The 22,412-nt window shown below is 29.9% G+C and overlaps 1 protein-coding gene across 1 annotated transcript in view; it reads left to right on the top strand.

Annotated features, from left to right (window-relative positions):
- The first annotated feature begins 19,656 nt into the window (after window positions 1-19,656).
- The window catches only part of LOC127279870 (uncharacterized), a 574,826-nt gene continuing 572,070 nt past the window's right edge, over window positions 19,657-22,412 (top strand). Inside the window, exon 1 of the mRNA XM_051302516.1 lies at window positions 19,657-20,133. Coding sequence (XP_051158473.1) covers window positions 20,053-20,133 — 81 coding nt within the window. The 5' untranslated portion in view covers window positions 19,657-20,052. The remainder of the gene's footprint in view (window positions 20,134-22,412) is intronic.

Raw genomic sequence — 22,412 nt, 5'->3', positions numbered from 1 at the left:
AATTATATTTTTCATTAATATTAATTAACACAATATAAATATGTATTTTAATATTAAAAAACTTTTTCAATATATAAAATATATTCATTTTTAAAAACATTTTTATTCTTTTGTCCAAGGACTAGTAAGCCATTCCTCTAAATTTTCGACTGCAGGCCAGGTAGTATTTTGCATATCATTGTTGAACTCGAATGCATTAATATCACTCGATTCTATCTCTTCAACATCTACCCATTCGGCGTTTTCCTCTTCTGTATCAGCATCTTGTACGATACACAAGGCTTCTTTGTTCTTATTAATTTTCAAAATTAATTTTGGACGAACTCGACTACAAATCATATTTTTGTCGGACTGAGTATGGAGTTTTGCTTTTAAATGACATTTCAGTGCATCTTTAGTGGCAAAATATAATTCACAAACTGTACACATGCGATCAAATAATTGACTGTAAATTGTTGGGCAATAACAATCGTACGGTACCTGAAAAAATTTTTTGATTTTTATATTTTAAATGCCCTGAATATTAAATATGTATTAAATATTCATAGAATATAAGTAAAACTCTACCTCAATCGTGCCAGGTAGTTTTGCTCGGATTGTAGACGCCAGCTGTGAAAAAAGAGGTAAAAATTTGCCCACATTATCGTTTATGTCGCAAGGCTCTAAAGCTCCAGTTTTCGACGGTTTTACTTTGACAGGAGGTGTCAAAAATCCATTTCGTAAAATTGTCCGGAGATTACTCCTATAGCTTCCGCAACAAGATTCATCCGTGCATTTCACAATTTGTAATAAATACTGTGATGATCTAACATGCTTAGCGAACCAAATCTGATCGATGTCTTTAGACACATTGGCTCCAGTGTCTTCATCAGGATCTACGTAGGTTGCATTAACAGGATAATCATCAATTTGTAACTCATTCCATAGATTACAAAGGACTTCTCCAGCATGCCTGAAATTCTTTTTCTCTAACTCTTCGTCGATTGTATTACGTTGGCCGTCCAAATGTGAACCGTAATGTTCGTGATCTAATACTACCCCTGCCAATGTGTAGCTCAATGGAGCCATTCTGCGCTCTACCCTTTTAATATTAAAAAATGTTAATTAAAAAAATATATAATATAATAAATAAATGTATTTATTCAATTTACTAATTAATTTAATTTATTTTATAAAAGTTACCTATTAAACGCGCTACGTCCAGGAGCATTGGTTGCTGCAAAGTAGGCATCGAGATTTTCTTTCATAAAACGCACAATCGCTAGTTTAATTACTTTTTGAAATCTCGGATTCTCGTCCGGACCTCCATCTGAATACACAATAACAACAGGTTTTGTTTTTGTTCCATCATCTGTTCGACAAAGAGTTTTAAAAGTATCACTTTGTAGTAAATATTTGAAATCATTGGCGTGACTTTCTGCACAGGAAGAGTCGTGTTTTCCACTCCTTATTCTTATCAAAGTAGGCCCCGAATAGGTAACGCAATTCTCATTACCTAAGCCAAAAGGTTTTATTGTGAGACCTGCATACACCGATGGAATTAAACAATGTCCTGCAGCTTTTACCCAATCGTGATCGGGTAAGGTGACTCTATAGTCCATATGCATAAGAAGCGACGATTGCTTCTTAGCTGCTGTGATACCTATTTTTACCTTAGCTTTGTCGTCGATTGACACGCAGAACACTTGCTCTGGTCCGAGAAAAGAAGCTAAAGTGTCCAAAGCTTTTATAGCAGCAGTAAAAAATTTAGAATCTTGATGACTCATATGTTCACTGGTTTGCGCTTTAATAAGTTTTACTGGCACCGTTTTTACGTGACGTTTGCCCTCTTCTGAATTAGAGCGACGTAGAATCAATCGTAAATAAGTTGCACTTCTACTCAATTCCTTTCCTAAATTTAAAAGCTCGATATGCAAGTCGTCTAGCGTTTGACAAGTCCGCAAGACTTCGGTCCTTCTCCTTCCATCCGCGGCAGCTCCTCGAGAAGCAATATCAATAATAAGTTTCAGAAGATCTGGCTGACTGTCTTTGATTCGCGGTCTGCCTTTTTTTGAGTTAGGTTTAAAAATCTCCGCAAGCTCAGGATTTTTATTGCACGCTGCTTCAATTTTCGATTTTTTAGTTTCTCTCGCTTTTACCATTCTTGCCTGACTACCTTGTAATTTTTTCAAGTGTAATTTTTCATTATTTAGCTCGACTTCTAATTTTTTTTTATATTCTTATGTTTCATTAGTGCATATCGGAGAATTTTCAATTTGCAAAATAGCTAAAAGTTTCTCTTGTAAATCATTTATTTTCTTTTTCGAGGCTTCTTGAGCTGGTGCTTCTCTCTTTAAGATTGATTTTTCTGGTTGCAATTGTGAAGATTTTTCTCCAATCATATTGTTTGATAAACTAATTGACATGCTAGAAGTTGCACTCTCTGATAGAGCCACTGCAATTACAGGTGAATCATTTTGTTCATTTAATTTTTGTCGCTTTGCCTGTAAAAAACCTGCTTATCAAATATGTGATCACAATAAAGCTAGAACTCGTATAAAAATTCAATAATTGTAAATAGAAATGTTTTTATATTCAATCACACCTAAAAAAATTATATAAAAAATAAGTTTTAATAATAGTAAATGATATAGAAAAATTTTAAATATTATAAATATTTAATACATATTGTTAAAAATAAACGTCAGCAAACATTTATGTTTTTTATTATAGCGATTTTTTTTTATTTTATCTGGGCGCGATTGATTTTATTTTTATCCTAAATTTATATAATTTGTATACATTAATTCAAATAGGTTAAGTTTCATTTTATTTTTTAAATAATAATAATATTATTATTTAAAACCTACTGGTACAAAATAGCTTGAAAGCTTGGCTCTTTTTCTTGTCGAAATTTTTCGAAGTCTTTTGATTTCAATACTCGCAAGTTCTTTCTTCTTTAAATTGTCATCTCCAGATTGCGATTTGATCTTATTCCACAGGACATTCGTTTGATCTTGACAATATTTCCCACCTTTATAATCTTTATGAGCATCGATAAAAGACGAATATAATTCGTCATATGACATTTTGTAATACGTGGTAAAAACTGACCATAAATAGTATTTGAGAAATTATTTTATCACACAGAGATACCAAGAATGGTCAACATCACTCAGACAGTAAAACTAAACAAGAACAGCTGATATCTGAGTTGTTATGATAATGCGTAAAATATACCTATGAATAACTTATCTACCGCTCATTCTGTAGCGACATCTGTTGCTGAGTTTTCAAAGTAACGTGTCAAAGACGGAAAATATAAAAAATTAAAAGGAATAGAAGTATAAGAAATGCGCAACGTTACATTTCCAAATCCCCCACCCTCCCCCTTGTTGCAACCAGTTGCAATTTTCCAACCCCCCCCCCCTCCCCTAATCGCGCAACGTTATTTATGGATGGCCCCTAATAACAAATTTTAAAATTTAACAAAAAAGCATGTTTTGAAGCCCCTGGACGCGTCTGGGGGCGGAGCCCCCCAAAACAAGATCGCGTACTTAAAAGAATAAAACCAAAAATAATTTCATACAATAAGATAATAAAAAAAAGAAAAATAATATTAAATAAAATAATAATATAAAATATAATGAAAACAAAAACAATTATAATTATAATCTACTAGATATTTATTTATTAAAATTGAAGTAAAAAAAAGTTTAACACAGTAAATTGAAAGTTTCTTCTTTTAATTGAAATAGAATATTTTATTTTATCACATTTTTAATTCGTAGTTATTTTAACTTTTTTCGCGGGATTAATTGCTATCGCAGACGACTTTTCCAGTATAGGACCGGCAATTGCAGTAGTAATTTTTTTCGCAGTAGTTTTTTTGTACTCCTTTGATTCTTCAACATAACTTATTTATTTATTTTTATTTTTGTTTATTGTATTATTATTATTATTTATTTATATTTATTTTTATTTAATTTACGTTGTTTCTTACTTTCATTGCTAAGTAAATTTCATCGGGAGCATTTTTCAAAAATGCGTTAACTTGATCAGGAGTGAAAACTTTAGCTTTCTTCCCCTTGTAAACACGCGAATTTTGACTTAGAAGTGCACTTAGTTCCTTGTAATCGCCGATAGATATTTTTTTATGAATCTGTATTGTGCTCTTCAGTTTTAAATAGGTTGACCATACGGTGGGTGGTTTGTATTTCTCAATAAGTTCTTTGAAATATACTTTTAGACAGTTCTCCGATGTAATAGCGTTATTTTTTGTTTTCCATTCGAGGAATTTCCGATAAGTTTCTTCGTATTTTTCCTTCGATAGCCTCCCCAGATAGCACGCAAGTTTGCTGCCAACTTGCGTTGCAAGTTTTGCAAGTTTGCACTGCAAGCTTGCAATGTCCCAACGTCCCAAAGCAAGTTTGCAGCAAGTCTGCTGCAAGTCTGCTGCAAGTTTGCTGCAAGGTTACTGCAAACTTGCAGCAAGCTTGCATTGGAAGATTATTAATTTATTATTTAACGTATTAATTAATTAAGTATTAATTTAATTTAAGATACAAATTCCCTTTACTATGTATTTAGCACTATAGCTGGGAGGTAAAAAAATTTACTGCGCAGCCCTATGTGCTATAGAATTGAACTGCGCATTGTTTTTTTGTTTATTTAAAATATAGTTTTGCAAACTTGCAGCAAACTTGCTTTGCAAGCTACGTTGGGACATTGCAAGCTTGCAGTGCAAGCTTGCAACGCAAGTCGGCTGCAAGTTGGCAGCAAACTTGCGTGCTATCTGGGTCGGTAATAGATCAGACGAAATTTCGTTCGCCTTTTCCCTCAAATCTGGCGGCGTACATTTTTCTACTTCCTCGTCACTTGACATTTTTTAAACAACTTCCACTTAATTAAAACGAACTAATTATTGCAATCACGTTTCTCATACAATTGACGTCGTCAAAAAGGTTAGGAACATTCAGGGTTTCACTGATCATGTGGAGGACGTTGCAGATGTAAAACCTGGTAATAGTAGGTAACTGAACGAAAACTTTATCACGCCTCTACTGGAGAAAATTGAAATCACTCCAGCGTTAAGAAAATACGGGAACAAGCCCAAACAAAGCTATTTTTTAAACTGAACTGTCAGTCACCGTATTTTCGTAACTACGTATTGAAACGGACAACTTTACATTCGCTTACGGAGGTACAAACAACGCCATTTTTATGATTGCGTTATGAAAATAGAGATTTGATATAGGATTCGTAATCAGCGACCCCAAAAACCCCCAAGTAACCAAGTCCGATTTTTTTAATATAATTCGAGTAAAACGACTTTTTTTGTGGCTTAAAGTCAATTCGAGGCCAGAGTATGTGAATCGAAAATTTTCAACTTTTTAAGTTGGCATTACAACTTTTCGGATTTATATTTAGTGCTTGCGAAAACACTACAAATTTCAGAAAAGACAATTCTATAGATTGTCATGTAGACTGTAAGAAAATTGTGTTTCAAACACACAAATTGGGAACAGCACAACCTGATTTGAGTTAGTACAGAGACATAGCGCATGCGCAACGAATAGTATTGTGACACCCCTACTGAAAATCCCCACATAGGCTCCTATATAGGAAGCTATATGGTTTTCTATTGGGATCTGATATGGGGGCGGGGCCTTAAGCAATATGGCGTAAATTGGGTAACACTTTTAGTGAATTCACATGGGAATAACATGGGATGCAGAAAATGTTTATTTCTATGGACAGTATTTGCGCATGGGCAGGTACAAATCCTGCTCAACGAAAATTTATTGAAGGTGAACGCGTTTTGCAATCCGGGCACATTATAAAGTGTGGTGTAAATCGTGTAATTTTGGTTTTGGTTTCGGAAATTTATGGAAAATTACGCTTAAATTTTTCGCTACAGTACTGCCACAGCCTCTCACAGAACACTTAATTCTGCAGGTAGATTTCTCACGCAGTAAAAATGTAGCTTAATTCATAATGATAAAATAATTAACAATGACAGCGGAACTACAATTGCAAGTGACACAAACAGTTATCCAAAACTAGTTACATTTTTCAACACCAGATGGCATGTGTACGAATGTCAGATCCCAATACAAAATCGTATACGTAATTGGAACAGGAATTTGAATAGGAAATTAAGTATGAATTATCATATGAATGCACATTATATCTTAATATCATGCGCAGTATTTTTTTTCAACTTTTTCGGCTGCGCAATAAATTTTTTTCATCTCTGTAGTCTATCATGAACCTTTATTATTGAAAGATATATACCTTAGAGTTAAAAAAAATTCATATTATAGGAATTGAAATAGGAATATACATAGGAATGTACATTCCTGTGTGGATGTGGATTCATATGATAATTCCGACTTAATTTCCCATTCAAATTCCTGTTCCAATTACGTATACGATTTTGTATAGGAAACCATATGGCTTCCTATATAGGGACCCATGTGGTTTCCTATATGGGAGCCTATGTGGGAATTTTCAGTGGGGACACTCTATAATATTTGTTTGTTTCCCAAACCTCAGCGTTTTGTGAATACACCAACCGGGATTTATAGATGGCGCTATAGATCCTGTTGATAACCCTAGAAATTTTTATCCGTGTAAAGTTGAAATCAACATGAAGTTTTTCACCCTTTGAGGACAAGTGTTGGTTTCATGCATAGTTTAAAAATAAAAAATCGTAATTTTTTAAGATACAAAAAAAAACAAAAAGTTCTCTTACATACTACGGTTCATTATTTCAGTACTTTCATTATGTATACCTAGTTCCAATTTCCAGTGAAACGCATCTTATAATTGAATTCATTTTTATTCAGCAAAATTTTATAAAGTGGAATTAATAAATTGATTCAATGGATTGTACAACTTTTTTGCCTTTATTCAATGAATGAGACTTTTTTCGCATAAAATGAGATTTATTTCGGTTTTAAAGTGTAAAAAATAACTGATCGATTTTTTTTTGAATTTTTATATGCTAAAAAAGACATAAACAAAAAAATTAGATTTAAATAATTATAAGAAATTTATTTTTGCGTTAGATTCCTGTTTAAAATTTTTATGAGTTAAAATATTGAAAGTTCTAGTAACTTAAAAATTATTTTTATTATTTGACTCAACAATTTCCCAGGAATTGACCTTAAATATAAGTTTTTATAAAACTAATTTTGAAAGTTTGTGACAATTTCTACTCAAAAGTTTTATAGAAAATCTGAAAAATTTTATAAATTTATTTTAAATTAATAAACAAATAAATAAAGCTTGAAAATGGTTCAAAAAAAAATCTTAAATTTTTTTAAATCTAAAGAATGTGACGCTCCACGAGAGAAGGGACCTATCCTTGAAATAACATTAGGCTCAGTTTTCCGTGCACCGTACATGAAAACTAAGCCTAATATTATTTCGGAGATAGGTCCCTTCTCTCGTGGAGCGTCACAGATGTTGAAAATTTTTCTCAGTTAAATTATGACTTTTTTGAGCCTTAAAGTCGATCCGAAGCCTGATCCAATTGAATTTTCATTTCATAAAGAGTATTTTTATGTAAGTGAATTCTATCTATTAATTAAAAATTAGTTGAAATAAAAATTTGGCTAAATAAAAGTTCTGATAAATAAGAATTAAGATTATTTATTTATTTATTTGGAACATAACGGGACATGCCCTTACGTACAAAAGTACTCCTAAATCTAAAAATTACAATACTTTATTTTACTAAATCTAGGTTGCCGCTTAAGAGAAGATATTTTAGTTTTCGTTTAGCAAGATATTACGTAATGATGATGTGAATCGTGTAACATTATTATCAAAGAAATTAATGTCATTAGCAATCATGTTTGCCTCTCTGCTAAGTCTAGCAATCAATGAGTTATTACCATAATTAGTTCTGTGAAATGCCACCGAAAACGATGTATATCGCCTAGAAAACATTCTAGGCACTGATAAATTTATCATAGAGAGAAGTGAGGGACAAAAGATAGCTCCGTTCATAAGTCTATACAAAAAAGCCATATATCTGCAAAGTAGAACCGTGAATTTAACAATGGTATATTTAATACCGATCTTAGTTCCCTGTAATCATGTGTATACACATCAAAGGGGATATTGAGCAATCTCGCAGCAAATCTAAGAAATTTGTTCTGAACACGTTCAATTCAGATTATATGGAAGACGTAGAAAGGCGCCCAAATGATACATGCATATTCTATAATTGTTCTATAATTGTAAATAAGATAAGTGAAAATTCCGTTACATATAAATTTTGTTAATCAAAAATTCCCTAAAGTAGATATAGTGCAATTCCATGGGATGTGATCACAAGAATTTTTGATGATTGGAGCAATTTTATTGAAACCTTGTGAATATGTTCCGTTATTTGTACAGAATGAAAGCCAACAAACAATTTTTCAAAATTTTCAAAATTTTTTGAGATATCTCTAATTAAAAATTTATGTCATTTTTTTAAAAAAACCATGTAACTTTTTTTCCTGTTATCCAAATGAGATAATTTTTTTTTCAAATTTCTCACAAAAAGATGCTATTTTAAGAAAAAAATAGTTCATGAAAAAAGTCAAAAAAAAATTTTGAATTCATTTTTTTTTTCAAAAATTACATCTTCGATTTAAAAAAATTTTTTTTCTGCTTAATGCCTATGATGTTAAGAATAACTTCTCTAATTTTCATAATGGACAGCAAGAACTTTACGAGAAAAAAATTAAAACGTCCCGTGCGGCGCGACGGGACGCGCGCATCTAAGTTTTCACGTCCATTATATAGTATGGAAACTTGCAAATATCTCGAAAAGTACGAAATTTCTTAAAAAATGTTTAAGACAAAAGTTGTTCCAAACAAAAAGATCTACATATTTGAGACCAACAAATTGGGCCGGGGCCAATTTTGGGCCATACAATGAAAAAAGTGGTATTCTCAAATAGGAACACTAATTTTCAGTATCAAATTCGTAATCCTTATAAAATTCTGCATTCAGACATGTTGTATAAGTGCCCAAAATATTTGTTCCAATGTCTGAGATTGGGCCCAACTTTTTTTGACAAACAAATAAATAAATTTTAAAAAATCTTATCTTTGGGGTTTTAGGGGTCACAGGATTAGAAATTCGAAGCTAATTTTTAAATTGGGCACAGAGCCCAATGTGAGATTCCACCGCCCAATGTGAGGCCCACAGTAAAGATACAAAAAGATCTACATATTTGAGACCAAAAAATTGGGCGGGGGCTTAATGTTAGGTCATACAATGAAAAAAGTGGTTTTCTTAAATAAGACCACTAATTTTCAGTATCAAGTTCGTAATCCCTATGAAATTCTGCGTTCAGACATGTTGTATAAGTGCCCAAAATATTGGTTCCATTGTCTAAGATTTGGCCCAATATTTTTGGCATTTGTACTACAAGTCTTAACCCAGAATTTCATAACGATTACGAAATGAATATTGGAAATTAGTGGGTTTTATTTAAGAAAACTAATTTCTTTACTGTGGGCCTCACATTGGGCCGTGGAATCTCACATTGGGCTCCGTGCCCAATTTCAAAATTAGCTTCGAATTTCTAGTCCTGTGACCCCTAAAACCCCAAAGATAAGATTTTTTTAAAATTTATTTATTTGTTTGTCAAAAAATATTGGGCCCAATCTCAGACATTGGAACCAATATTTTGGGCACTTATACAACATGTCTGAACGCAGAATTTCATAAGGATTACGAATTTGATACTGAAAATTAGTGTTCCTATTTGAGAATACCACTTTTCTCATTGTATGGCCCAACATTGGCCCCGGCCCAATTTGTTGGTCTCAAATATGTAGATCTTTTTGTTTGGAACAACTTTTGTCTTAAACATTTTTTACGAAAATTCGTACTTTTCGAGATATTTGCAAGTTTCCATACTATATAATGGACGTGAAAACTTAGATGCGCGCGTCCCGTCGCCCCGCACGGGACGTTTTAATTTTTTTCTCGCAAAGTTCTTGCTGTCCGTTATGAAAATTAGAGAAGTTATTCTTAACATCATAGGCATTGAGCAAAAAAAAAAAATTTTTAAATCGAAGAGGTAGTTTTTTCAAAAAATGAATTCAAAATCTCGGGTTTGCAAATATCTTTGGCTGATAAAACGTATTTATATATTTTCTAAAAATTATTTTCTTTTTGTAGATCCCAGTGGAATTTTTCGAATCCAGACCTGACAAGGTAAAAAAAATAAAATTAATTTTTAATTGAAATAATGTAGAAATACTTTTACTTCTTGAAGTTGGCAAATTTTTCTGTTTAATGTTATTTTATTAGATTTTTTATTTAATGCGTTTTTTTCAATTTAGGAGGAAATATCACCACTGTGTGGATTTTTCGTGAAGGCAGACTTATACAATTTCATTTTACTCAGTGCAAGGACATGTACTGGGTATGATTGGAAGGAAATTGTAAAAACAACCTTGGTCGAAATATATGGCCAAAGTCTCATACATTACTCGGCCAGTGGCAAAAGAAGCGATAAGTGATAAGTATACTAGTTATTCAAATCAATGAAATTCCACTGATTCAGATTAAGAGAGTATATTATTAATTATTATTATTTTTTATTAATTTTTAATTTTAAAATAATTTTTCACAGTGCAATATATAATTATCTTTTTTATTTTTTTAGGTTGGTCGAAGCAAGTTTCCAATGACGCAGTTAGTCACAAAGTTCTAAAATGCTTCATTAATAAATTAATTAATAATAAAATAAGCAGTATCAAGAAATCAATTAAATCACCTGCAACTAAAGGAAAAGAGTCAGGAATAAGTAAAAGCATCAACGAAAGCAAACCAGACAACGACAACCAGTTTGCGGAAATGGTCTTCTCAAAGGAAGATCAATATATAATTGATGAACTTGATTCAGATTATATATATTTAGAGAAAAACGATCTTTTATCAAATGAAGAACAAGTTTGAAAATTATTTCATAATTGGGGCGACTTTCAATTTTTTAAGTAATTTAAATTTTTTCTAACTTGTCAAATTACATTACTTTTTGTACTTTTATTGTTTGTAATAAACATATTTTACGCTTATAAAAAGTTTAAAAAATTTTATAAAATAACTAAAATTACTGTAGTTATTAGAATGTCTAACGTGATATCACATTTGTTAGGTATAGTCCAAAATTTTACTGAAATATAAATAAAAACAAATAGGTAGTACAAAAATTGTTTGTCAATATTTAAAAGAAGAATTATTTCTATGTAATTTCTAATATAATTTATTGTAATATTGTAACTTGAGTGGTAATTAATTTACATTCTGCGACTTTACCGGTCGAACCTACTGAAAATCCCCACATAGGCTCCTATATAGGAAGCTATATGGTTTCCTATACAAAATCGTATACGTAATTGGAACAGGAATCTGAATAGGAAATTAAGTAGGAATTATCATATGAATGCACATTATATCTTAATATCATGCGCAGTAGTTTTCTTTAACTTTTTCGGCTGCGCAATAAATTTTTTTCATCTCTGTAGTCTATCAGGAACCTCTACTATTCAAAGATATGAGGCAAAATTCCTGAAATGTCCGAACAAAAAATTAAAATTTCTCGAATTTAATCCATACTTTTCTAAAATGTTGTTATTGTTGGTGAAAGTCTAAAAATCAATTATTATTGAATTTAATAAAATAGTTTTTGAATTACAACGTTCTTAATTTTTGACTTTTGAAAAAAAAAATTTTTTTCAATGTACAATATTTATAAGTAGAATGCATAAAAGTTAACATATATATAATGATTTTTAAAGCTTTTTTGACGAGCTACACGCTGTTAATAAAATTTTTTTTTTTTAAATAACATTTGACCTTGAAATTCAAGGTCAAAATGTTAATTTACGTTTATCTCAAAATCGGATTTTTTAAAATTATTTTTAACTATCTCAATGGAAAGCTTGACTAATTTCCTACAAAACATGTAATTTTCAGAGTGGGATCTTTTAAAGTTTATGAGATATTAATTAATTAATTAATTAATGTTTATAACACATGAAATATTTTACAAACGAATAAAGTTACCGTAATTCTGAAGTTAGTAATTGAAAGTTAAAGTAATTCCGCATCCAACGAGCCCTATATGAAGTATTTTGGATAAGTAGATTGTTAATAAACAATTAGTTAACATTGCAATTGTTTATAAACAATCTACTTATCCAAAATACTTCATATAGGGCTCGTTGGATGCGGAATTAGCTTAACTTTCAATTGGTTAGTTTAGATTTATGATAACTTTATTTGTTTGTAAGATATTTCATTTTTTATTGTTATTTAACTAAAATTGAACAAAAATACTTCATATAGGGCTTTTGGATGCTTGTTGTTAGTAAAAAATAAAATATTTTACAAACAAATAAAGTTATGGTAATTCTGAACTTACCAATTGAAAGTTAAGGTAATTCCACATCCAACGAGCCCTATATGAAGTATTTTGTATAAGTAGATTGTTAATAAACAATTGCAATGTTAACTAATTGTTTATTAACAATCTACTTATCCAAAATACTTCATATAGGGCTCGTTGGATGCGGAATTACGTTAACTTTCAAATACTAACTTCAGAATTACGGTAACTTTATTCGTTTGTAAAATATTTCATTTGTTATAAACATTAATTAATTAATTAATTAATATCTCAAAAACTTTAAAAGATCCCACTCTGCAAATTACATGTTTTGTAGGAAATTAGTCAAGCTTTCCATTGAGATAGTTAAAAATAATTTTAAAAAATCCGATTTTGAGATAAACGTAAATTAACATTTTGACCTTGAATTTCAAGGTCAAATGTTATTTAAAAAAAAAAATTTTTATTAACAGCGTGTAGCTCGTCAAAAAAGCTTTAAAAATCATTATATATATGTTAACTTTTATGCATTCTACTTATAAATATTGTACATTGAAAAAAAATTTTTTTTTCAAAAGTCAAAAATTAAAAACGTTGTAATTCAAAAACTATTTTATTAAATTCAATAATAATTGATTTTTAGACTTTTACCAACAATAACAACATTTTAGAAAAGTATGGATTAAATTCGAGAACTTTTAATTTTTTGTTCGGACATTTCAGGAATTTTGCCTCATATATATCTTAGAGTTAAAAAAAATTCATATTATAGGAATTGAAATAGGAATATACATAGGAATGTACATTCCTGTGTGGATGTGGATTCATATGACAATTCCGACTTAATTTCCTATTCAAATTCCTGTTCCGATTACGCATACGATTTTGTATAGGAAACCATATGGCTTCCTATATAGGGACCCATGTGGTTTCCTATATGGGAGCCTATGTGGGAATTTTCAGTGGGGGAGTGTGACGTCAAGTTATACATCTCTGTAAATACAATAACTAGCAAAGCGCATATCCTGAAAATAGTAGACTCTACTAGTATATAAACAGGTCTTAATTATGTTCTGTATAAGTACTAAAGTTGTACTTGATCGGAAAATGTAAGATCATAAAAGAACTTACGTAGGTCTTGATGTAACATGGAGTAAGAACTGCATAAGTACTAATACGTACTACAAATTCAGTACTTAGTAGTTCCTACTCAGACTTTAAATTTCTACTCGGGTTATGGTTATGTAGCGACCCACACAGCACAGTATATTGCCGTAAGCTTACCTTAAGCTTACATGTAATTTTTGTAAGCTAACCCTGTAAGCTTTAGGTAAGGTCGAGGTAATATAAAAATGTCCGCCATACAGTAAGCTTACACAGTAAGGCCATAGTAAACTTACATGGCAAACTCACTGTAAGGTTACAGTAAGCTTACACGGCAAGTTTTCAAAGGTATCAATAAATAATTTTTTAAAAATATTTATGCGCAGTAGCTTTCTATGGCACTTACAAATGCGCAGTAAATTGTTGTAAGCAAACCCTACCGGGGTTTTTTATATAAATGACAAAATAAATATAATTGTGCAAAACAATTTATTGTTTACTGTAAGTTGATAAATTAATACTTTGTTATTTGTTAGCAATTAATATAAGCTTACCGTGTAAGCTTATTGTAACCTTACAGTGATCTTACCGTGTAATCTTACAGTGCCCCTGCCATGTAAGCTTACCATGATTTTACCATGTAAGTTTACCATGGGATTACTGTGTAAGCTTACTGTATGGCGGACATTTTTATATTACCTCGACCTTACCTGAAGCTTACAGGGTTAGCTTACAAAAATTACATGTAAGCTTGAGGTAAGCTTACAGCAATATATTGTGCTGTGTGGGGATTGACATCGGCACAACCAGCCCCAAGCGAAAGGCACAATTAACCTCGTTGCGTCGACACCCACTTTTTATCTAATATTAAAAAACTAGATAAATTAAATGTTAGGTTTCATGCACTATTAAATCCGTCGATAAATTTGGATCATTTAAAAAAAATACGTATCGATATCTTTAAAAATGCAACAAAAAGACCAAAAAGTGTGATCATGAAAACACCAAGTTACTAACAGCTAATTATTCCGTGAAGCAAACAAACTCAAAATAGTTGCCAAAGATGCGCATAAGTAAAACAATACTTCTCTCACTTCAACACGGAAAAAACAAACTAACTATTTTAGCACCACACTGCTTTATCCTTTAATAGTATATAATTTCGTTTACCTATTAAAGTATGAAATAATGCTTTTTTAGTTTAAAATAAGTCCATACTAAATAAGTATAATGGTTATACTCTTATAGTAATAGTGACGTACTTTAAAAGCATAAAATTGATGCCCGCGAAGTACGACATATAGTCTACCTAAAATAGCAAGAGCTTCTTCCTTTTTGGTGGATAAATTCTTGCAACCTGCGTTTTGGCCTATATCGATATATCGATATATCGATGGTTGGAAAAGGAGGGAGGCGTGGCTAAAACGCATGTTGGAAGAATTTATCCACCAAAAAGGAAGAAGCTCTTGCTATTTTAGGTAGACTATATGGCGTACTTCGCGGGCATCAATTTTATGCTTTTAAAGTACGTCACTATTACTATAAGAGTATAACCATTATACTTATTTAGTATGGACTTATTTTAAACTAAAAAAGCATTATTTCATACTTTAATAGGTAAACGAAATTGTATACTAATAAAGGATAAAGTAGTTTGGTGCTAAAATAGTTAGTTTGTTTCTTCCGTGCACTTTTTTTAAAAAAAAATTTGTTTTTGAGGTTTTCCTATCGGCACACGAAGAAATTTTGAGTATCACTTTTTGTTAAACTCATATGTATTTTTAGTAAATTGACTACTAAAGTGGGGAAAAAACGAGAAAAAGACGAAATTTCTTATTTAATAGAAGTGTCTTTAACAATATATGACCTCTTTTTTTCAATATTTAGTAGTCAAGTTAAGAAAAATTCGACATGGACAGTGTCGTAACTAAAAAGGGTTAGATGAAGCCCCGACTTAATCGCAACAATTATTAATTAACTTTTAATTGAATCATAAATATTATAAATGAGGCTTTACTTTAGGTTATTTTTCTTTTTCTGTGTTTAAAATTTCACAATCCGGTTAGATTATATACATCGAAAATACTTTTTTTTATGAAGTTAGGGGCGCTTAAAACATACAGTATTCTGCTGAGCACATTTGAGCTTGTCTATGAAACCCCCCCCCCCAAAGAAAAATATATCATGTCATGTACTTGTCTTATATCCAAGCTTATAATTCTTTTAATTATTGAGAATCAGTTTCAAATGAACACTATTTTTGTTTTTTTTTTGTAAAATTGAAATCTTATATATTCACTTACACATTTGACACTCAAGAGCTTAATTTTAGAAATTCATTCACAAAGTCATCCTTAACGCCATCTAGGGTTTAACGCGCGTATCACAGCTGCCGTTGATGGTAATATTCATATATATGGTAATTCAACAACTGTATGCACTGTACACTTAAAACACTTATTATTAATTAATTATATCTTTATTTATTATTATTATTGCATAAATAAGCACTCTAAATGTATATTAACCATTCCTAATAGTTATTTACTACATATTTCGTTGATTAACGATAATATTTCACAATGAACCGAAACGTAACCGAATCGTATAACCCAATTCGGTTACTACTCGGTTTTCCCAATCCGCCAGGGCCAATGCCAAATTTTAGTAGTCAGACTAAGAAAAATTAATATCGTTGCAGTTTTTCCCCACTTTAGTAGTCAATTTACTAAAAATACATAGTGAGTTTAAGGAGAAGTGATACACAAAGTTTCTCCGTGCACAACTTACCCCTGGCACTTTCAGCCCCGGTCTCCCCTACATTATATCAAGGATTTTTTTTTAATAATATTTCATATTTTTAAAGTATATTTTTAATTTTACTTATAAATTTTCGTTTTAAATTGATAAATTTATATTATTATTAATTTTTCTTTGTACCTAATTGAAAGCAACAAATATTATTTGTAAAATTTTTTAATAAATTACATTAATTGCTTTCAAATTGATAAAATAGTAAATTTTATATTAGAAATAATATGCTTCCTCTTGGAGGAAGCTTTGTAGTTTTTTCGTTTATATAATTTTTAAAAATGGTGAAAACAAATTTTCCTCTATATAGAAACATGTTATATGAGATCCTGATCAATTGTCAGGATGTATGTATGTGTGTGTGGATCGTTTTTGTGAACACGATATCTTTAACAGGTTTTAATGGATTTGTGTACAATTTGGTAGGCTTATTTATCACATTAATCTCTCAAAATTGACGAGAGGATTTTTAAAAATACCCCCAAAAAAATTTTATCGTCTTTTTTTCCAAAAACTTTTTTTTATTTGAAAAAATTTATAAATAGAAAAATTTAAAGTAATATATAATATAATTGTCTTCCTTATGTCAAGACGAATTGATTGGTATATATAAAGTATAGATTTGATTGAAATTTAAAGAATTAATGAAAGTTAAAAAATCAAAAATTCACATTTCAGCTAAAAAATGTTGTGTTCATTAAAATTCAAGTTTATATATGAAATAATTTTATTCCCTGCATTAAAACGAAACGATTGGTATATATAAAGTATAGATTTGATTTAAATTTTAAGAATTAATAAAAATTAATATATGAGATAAAAATTTTTGTGTTTTTTTAAATTCAAGTTAATACATAAAATAATTGAATTCCTTGCATTAAGACGAATCGATTCGTATATATATAAAGTATATGTTACACACAAAATGATTTAAAATTTTCTTAATTTTTCAAAAAATTTAATTAATTTAAATCAGTTTTTAACTCGAAATGTTTTAAATCAATTAATTGAATTATATTAATTCATAGCTTCCTTCGCGAGGAACGAAATTTATTGCTTCACACAATGAGGAAGCAAAATGTTTATGAAATAAACATAAAGGACACCCTCCTTGTTTTTGGTATATGGGGTAAAAATCCATAGCGAACTAAGTGAAAAAAACGTTGATCGGATCGGGCTGTAACTTGCACATAGTTTAGCCCTATGGGTGAGTAATTTAACCATGAAGTATTGTTAGGTTTTTTTTAAAAACTGAAGGAAAGGGAGGGGGTTGAATTTTTTTAGAAAATTTAAACAGTGAATTTTTGAAGACTTGTAACATTTAAACAGATAGAAGAAAAAAATTTGTTTTATATGTTTTCGAAAGGTTTTTTCCTGCTCTTACGAATGGTGCAAAAAAATTATCAAAAAATTTAAATTTTGACTCATTTTTTTGAAAATTAAACTTTTTTTCGAATTTTTTTTAAGTTCGGCCGTACTGAAAATCCCCACATAGACTCCTATATAGGAAGCCATATGGTTTCCTATACAAAATCGTATACGTAATTGGAACAGGAATTTGAATAGGAAATTAAGTAGGAATTATCATATGAATGCACATTATATCTTAATATCATGCGCAGTATTTTTCTTCAACTTTTTCGGCTGCGCAATAAATATTTTTCATCTCTGTAGTCTATCAGGAACCTCTACTATTGAAGGATATATATCTTAGAGTTAAAAAAAAAAATTCATATTATAGGAATTGAAATAGTAATATACATAGGAATGTACATTCCTCTGTGGATGTGGATATATGATAATTCCGACTTAATTTCCTATTCAAATTCCTGTTCCAATTACGTATACGATTTTGTATAGGAAACCATATGGCTTCCTATATAGGAGTCTATGTGGTTTCCCATATGGGAGCCTATGTGGGAATTTTCAGTAGGGGGGTCCTTTTTATTTTTTTTATTTATTTTTTTTGAAAACTAAAAATGTGTATTTTCACGATAAAAAATATTGAGGTGTCCTTTTTTGTTATTTTTGAGATATTAATTAATTAATTAATTAATGTTAATAAAAAATGAAATATTTCACAAATAAATAAAGTTACGGCAATCCTGAAGGTTCCAATTGAAAGCTGGCGTAATTCCGCATCCAACGAGCCCTATATGAACTATTTGTGATTAGAGGATTTATTATTAACAATTTCCATGGTAGCCAATTGTTTATTAACAAATTTTTTTTCTTCTTTCTGTTTAAAAGTTTCAAGTCTTCAAAAATTCACTGTTTAAATTTTTCAAAAAAAATCCACCCCCTCCCTCTCCGACAGTTTTTGAAAAAAACCTAACAATACTTCTTGGTTCAATTGCTCACTTATAGGGCTAAACTATGTGCAAGTTACACCCCGATCCGATCAACTTTTTTTCACTTAGTTCGCTACAGGAATTTTACCCCATATATATTTTTGAAATGAAACTTGTTTAATGTTATTAATATTTGCTTTTTAAAATGATAAAATAACTGAAACTTTATATATTAATTTATTAATAATAAAATTTTTTATTAAATTTTATTGTAATACTTCAAAAAAGCGCGCTCTTTTCCGTCAACCAATAAAAAAAATGTACCTTATAGGCAAGATTTTTAAAATCTTTTTAAAATCTTGGCAAATTTTATCCAATAATTAAGTTCGAGAAAATTTTTACTTTTGAAAAATGTTTTAAATGTAATTGAATTTTTGGGGAATTTTATTGTAATAAGTAGCGTTGTCAAAAGACGTTAGAAAACAATTTTTTTAGTATACTCAGACAATTTATTTTTTATACTGAAACTTGTCATTGGGAAAATAAATCTTTTAAAAATGTGTGGACATTATATTTTGTATGCAATGGTGCTAATATATATCCCGTCTTCGTTTGTAGATTTCTACTTTGAAAAAAATTGATTTAGTAGATAACAATTATTTCATTTTCTGTGATCATAAAAGCAGTTTAATTGTCTAAAGCAAGTATCATTAAATATATCAAGTTATTTTAAATTACGCTTTATAACTTGTAAAACGAAAGAAACTGGTATAGGATCAAACTTGTAGTTGCACTCAGAAAGTGTTGAACGTTATAGAATGTTCATTGAAGGTCGGATCGCTTGGTGAGTTTCAGTTGTGTGAGTGAATAGAGTAGAAAGACCCGCCTCGTAGACTTTCAAACGTCCAATGAGAATTCAAGTGGTCGGCCATTTTGGTCCATTCGGAGGCTGTGCTTACTGATGGAAAGCTTTAGAGAAGGGGAAGAGAAGTGTACGGAAAGAGAATATGATCAGCCCCATTGACGCCTTCGTTTCTCTTGCGGAAACTAACACTTGAACTCGTGTGGGTGAAACTCTATTGTAGGTTTCCGCGTGTTCGCATGAGACGCACTGTGTTTGTATGTACTTGCCGATTGCAGCGCTTCTTGCGGAAGTAGCATGAACCATTCAGTTAGTTATAAATTTCGTTTGAAGATAGTGTTTTACAAAATTTACAAGTTTCAGTTCTATTTAAAATTGAAAGTTTATTTAATTAGTTGAACCTTAAGTTTATTTTGTCGGTGAGAATTATGATAAATTCAATTTAGAAACCATTTTTCTTAACTAGTTTGTGTGTAAATATTTAAAACACAAAGTGTATTTCAGAGCTTCATAAGTTTTATATTTCAATTTTAAAAAACAGAATGTGTTTAGTGTTTGTGTAAGTGAAAATGTGATAGTGTTTGTGTAAAATAGGATGACAAAAGTTGAATATGTATCTATTTTTGTTAGTACAGGATTAACCATCATATTGTATAACAAAAAAGGCTCAGACAAGGTTAGTATACACCAAATTTAAAACTGGGATTTAAATTTTGAAAGAAATTACTATGATTATTTTAGCGCTTTTTGATACAATTTCATATATGGTATTAAGATTTTTCTGGCGCTACTTATTGTTATAAAATTTTAATTTTGTTTAAACTGCAAAATAAGGGCATATAAGAAGAAATCTTTCTCTCTTTACGTTACAATTCTGCGGTTTAACCGGAGATTTTGGAACCAAATCAAAACCATATCAATTTTCAAAATTCAAAATGTCTGAGCAACTCCCGAAATTTGAATTATTGTCTCCCTTTTTGCTTTTAAATTATTAAAATTTATAACTAACAGTAGAAAAAAATTTTTTACTATCTAATTAGTAAAATTTTTAAATTCAAATTTAAAGTAATATGACGAAAGATTATTTAAATTTTCATTAAAATTAATTTATATTTGTTTCACAGGGTTTTTGTGGTTGATAAATATACGAATCTTATGTCAAATTTAAAAAAAGTAGTATATTAAACAAGTACTTAACAAAAGGAATAGGCTCCTCTCTTTGAAAGTTTATAACTCGCAGGTAAAAAAAATCGAATTACATTGAGACAATTTGGAATCAGCAGCTACACTATTCCTATACGTTACAATGCATTCGAGCGTCATGATCCGAGAAACGACCAAGTTTATCGTTCTTAGGGTTCCGTTCACGCAGTGAAGCGAAACGGAACCCTTATGGTTTCACTCATGTCCGTCCACAAATTCATGTCCCCCTCCCTTTAAAATCTAGCCATTTCAACCGATTGAGCTCAAACTAGGTATGCATACGTATTTTCGCAAGTAGATTAAACGAAAATTATAGTGAATCCGATTGGAATTGGATTGCCTATAGTTATATTCGAAAAACTCGAAATTTCTGAAAAAAGCGCGTTCCCCCGTCTTAACTTTTACAGTTTAGGAACTAAGAAGCTGAAACTTGGTACACATATTTAATTTCATGTGTAGATTTTACGAAAAATATAGTTAATCCTTTTGAAATTGACTTAAATATTGCTTCGCTACAAAAACTCATAATGCCTGAAAAAAGCTTAAAATTCCTTTTTATTTTAACTTTAACAATTTTTTAGCCAACCATCTCAAAGTTTGTACATATATATGAATATATTTACTAGCAAATTGAAAGAAAATTATGGAAAAATTATTTTTTTTAAATAAATATAAACATTAAAATAATCGTGAACGGATTAACCCTAGGTAAGCTGATCAATTTTTATTTATTTTGACAATCAAACGATCTCCGAGATTTCTCGGTTTATATATAGACATATATATTTGAGGAGCAAATTTTCAAAACGTGATAAATCCATATTTTCTTATTTCGAGAAATTGAAACAAATGACTTTTCTCACATAACCACTGCAGTTACTTTTAAAATATAAAATTTGTAATAGTTTAATTCTATAACAATGTTTTTATATTTAAGAAGTTCTGTTTTTAATTAAACTTTATCATAATTTAATGATTTACAGGTATTGGTAATTTATAGGAAGCAAAAAAAATTTTTTTAATCTGGTGGTCATTTAAAAAACAAACCAAGAAATCCATTTTGAGATATTATATATTTTACTCAGCAAAAACAATTTGTTTTTAATATAATACGAAAAATGGTGCAGCTTTATTAGGTTACATCAAATGTGAAAATTTTCAAATATTTTAATTGTGAAAAAATATACCATTGAAAGAAATACAGGTACACTAAAACGTCAATCGAGAACAGACGAATGTGTAGTGCTGTTCTCGATTGACGCGATCTTTATCGCTCGAAAATAAAAACACTCAGGGCCGTATGAAGTGCCTTGAGCAACAATGTGAACTTTATCTAGGGAATTTTCACTAGTGGGGCACTGAATACACCTTATTTATTTATTTTATTATTTATTTATTATTTATTTAAAAAAATTGCTTAATTTCAAAAAAATTATATAATTTAACCTTTTGCTTTGAATTCGAGGAATATTCTAACTTTTAAATTTCAATGTTAACATTTATTATAAAAAGGAATATTTAAAAAATAATAATATTGAAATTGTTTTAATAAATTACTTAAGAAATAAAGATACTTCTCAATAACTGTCCAATTTGCAAACAAATTTAATAGTTATTATGACACTGAAAGAAATTTATTTTCATTTATTGATAAAATATGAAAGTTTAAAATAAAATGTTTCAATTTAGGGAAAAAGTGTACTTTTCATAATTACTGTTAAAATTCTTATCAAACTATATAATAAACATAAG

The sequence above is a fragment of the Leptopilina boulardi genome, unplaced genomic scaffold (genome assembly GCF_019393585.1).
Source record: "Leptopilina boulardi isolate dan_hultmark-lab unplaced genomic scaffold, ZJU_Lbou_2.1 LbouV2_224, whole genome shotgun sequence".
Taxonomy (NCBI): Eukaryota; Metazoa; Arthropoda; class Insecta; order Hymenoptera; family Figitidae; genus Leptopilina; species Leptopilina boulardi.
This window is presented reverse-complemented; position numbering and strand designations above follow the sequence as displayed.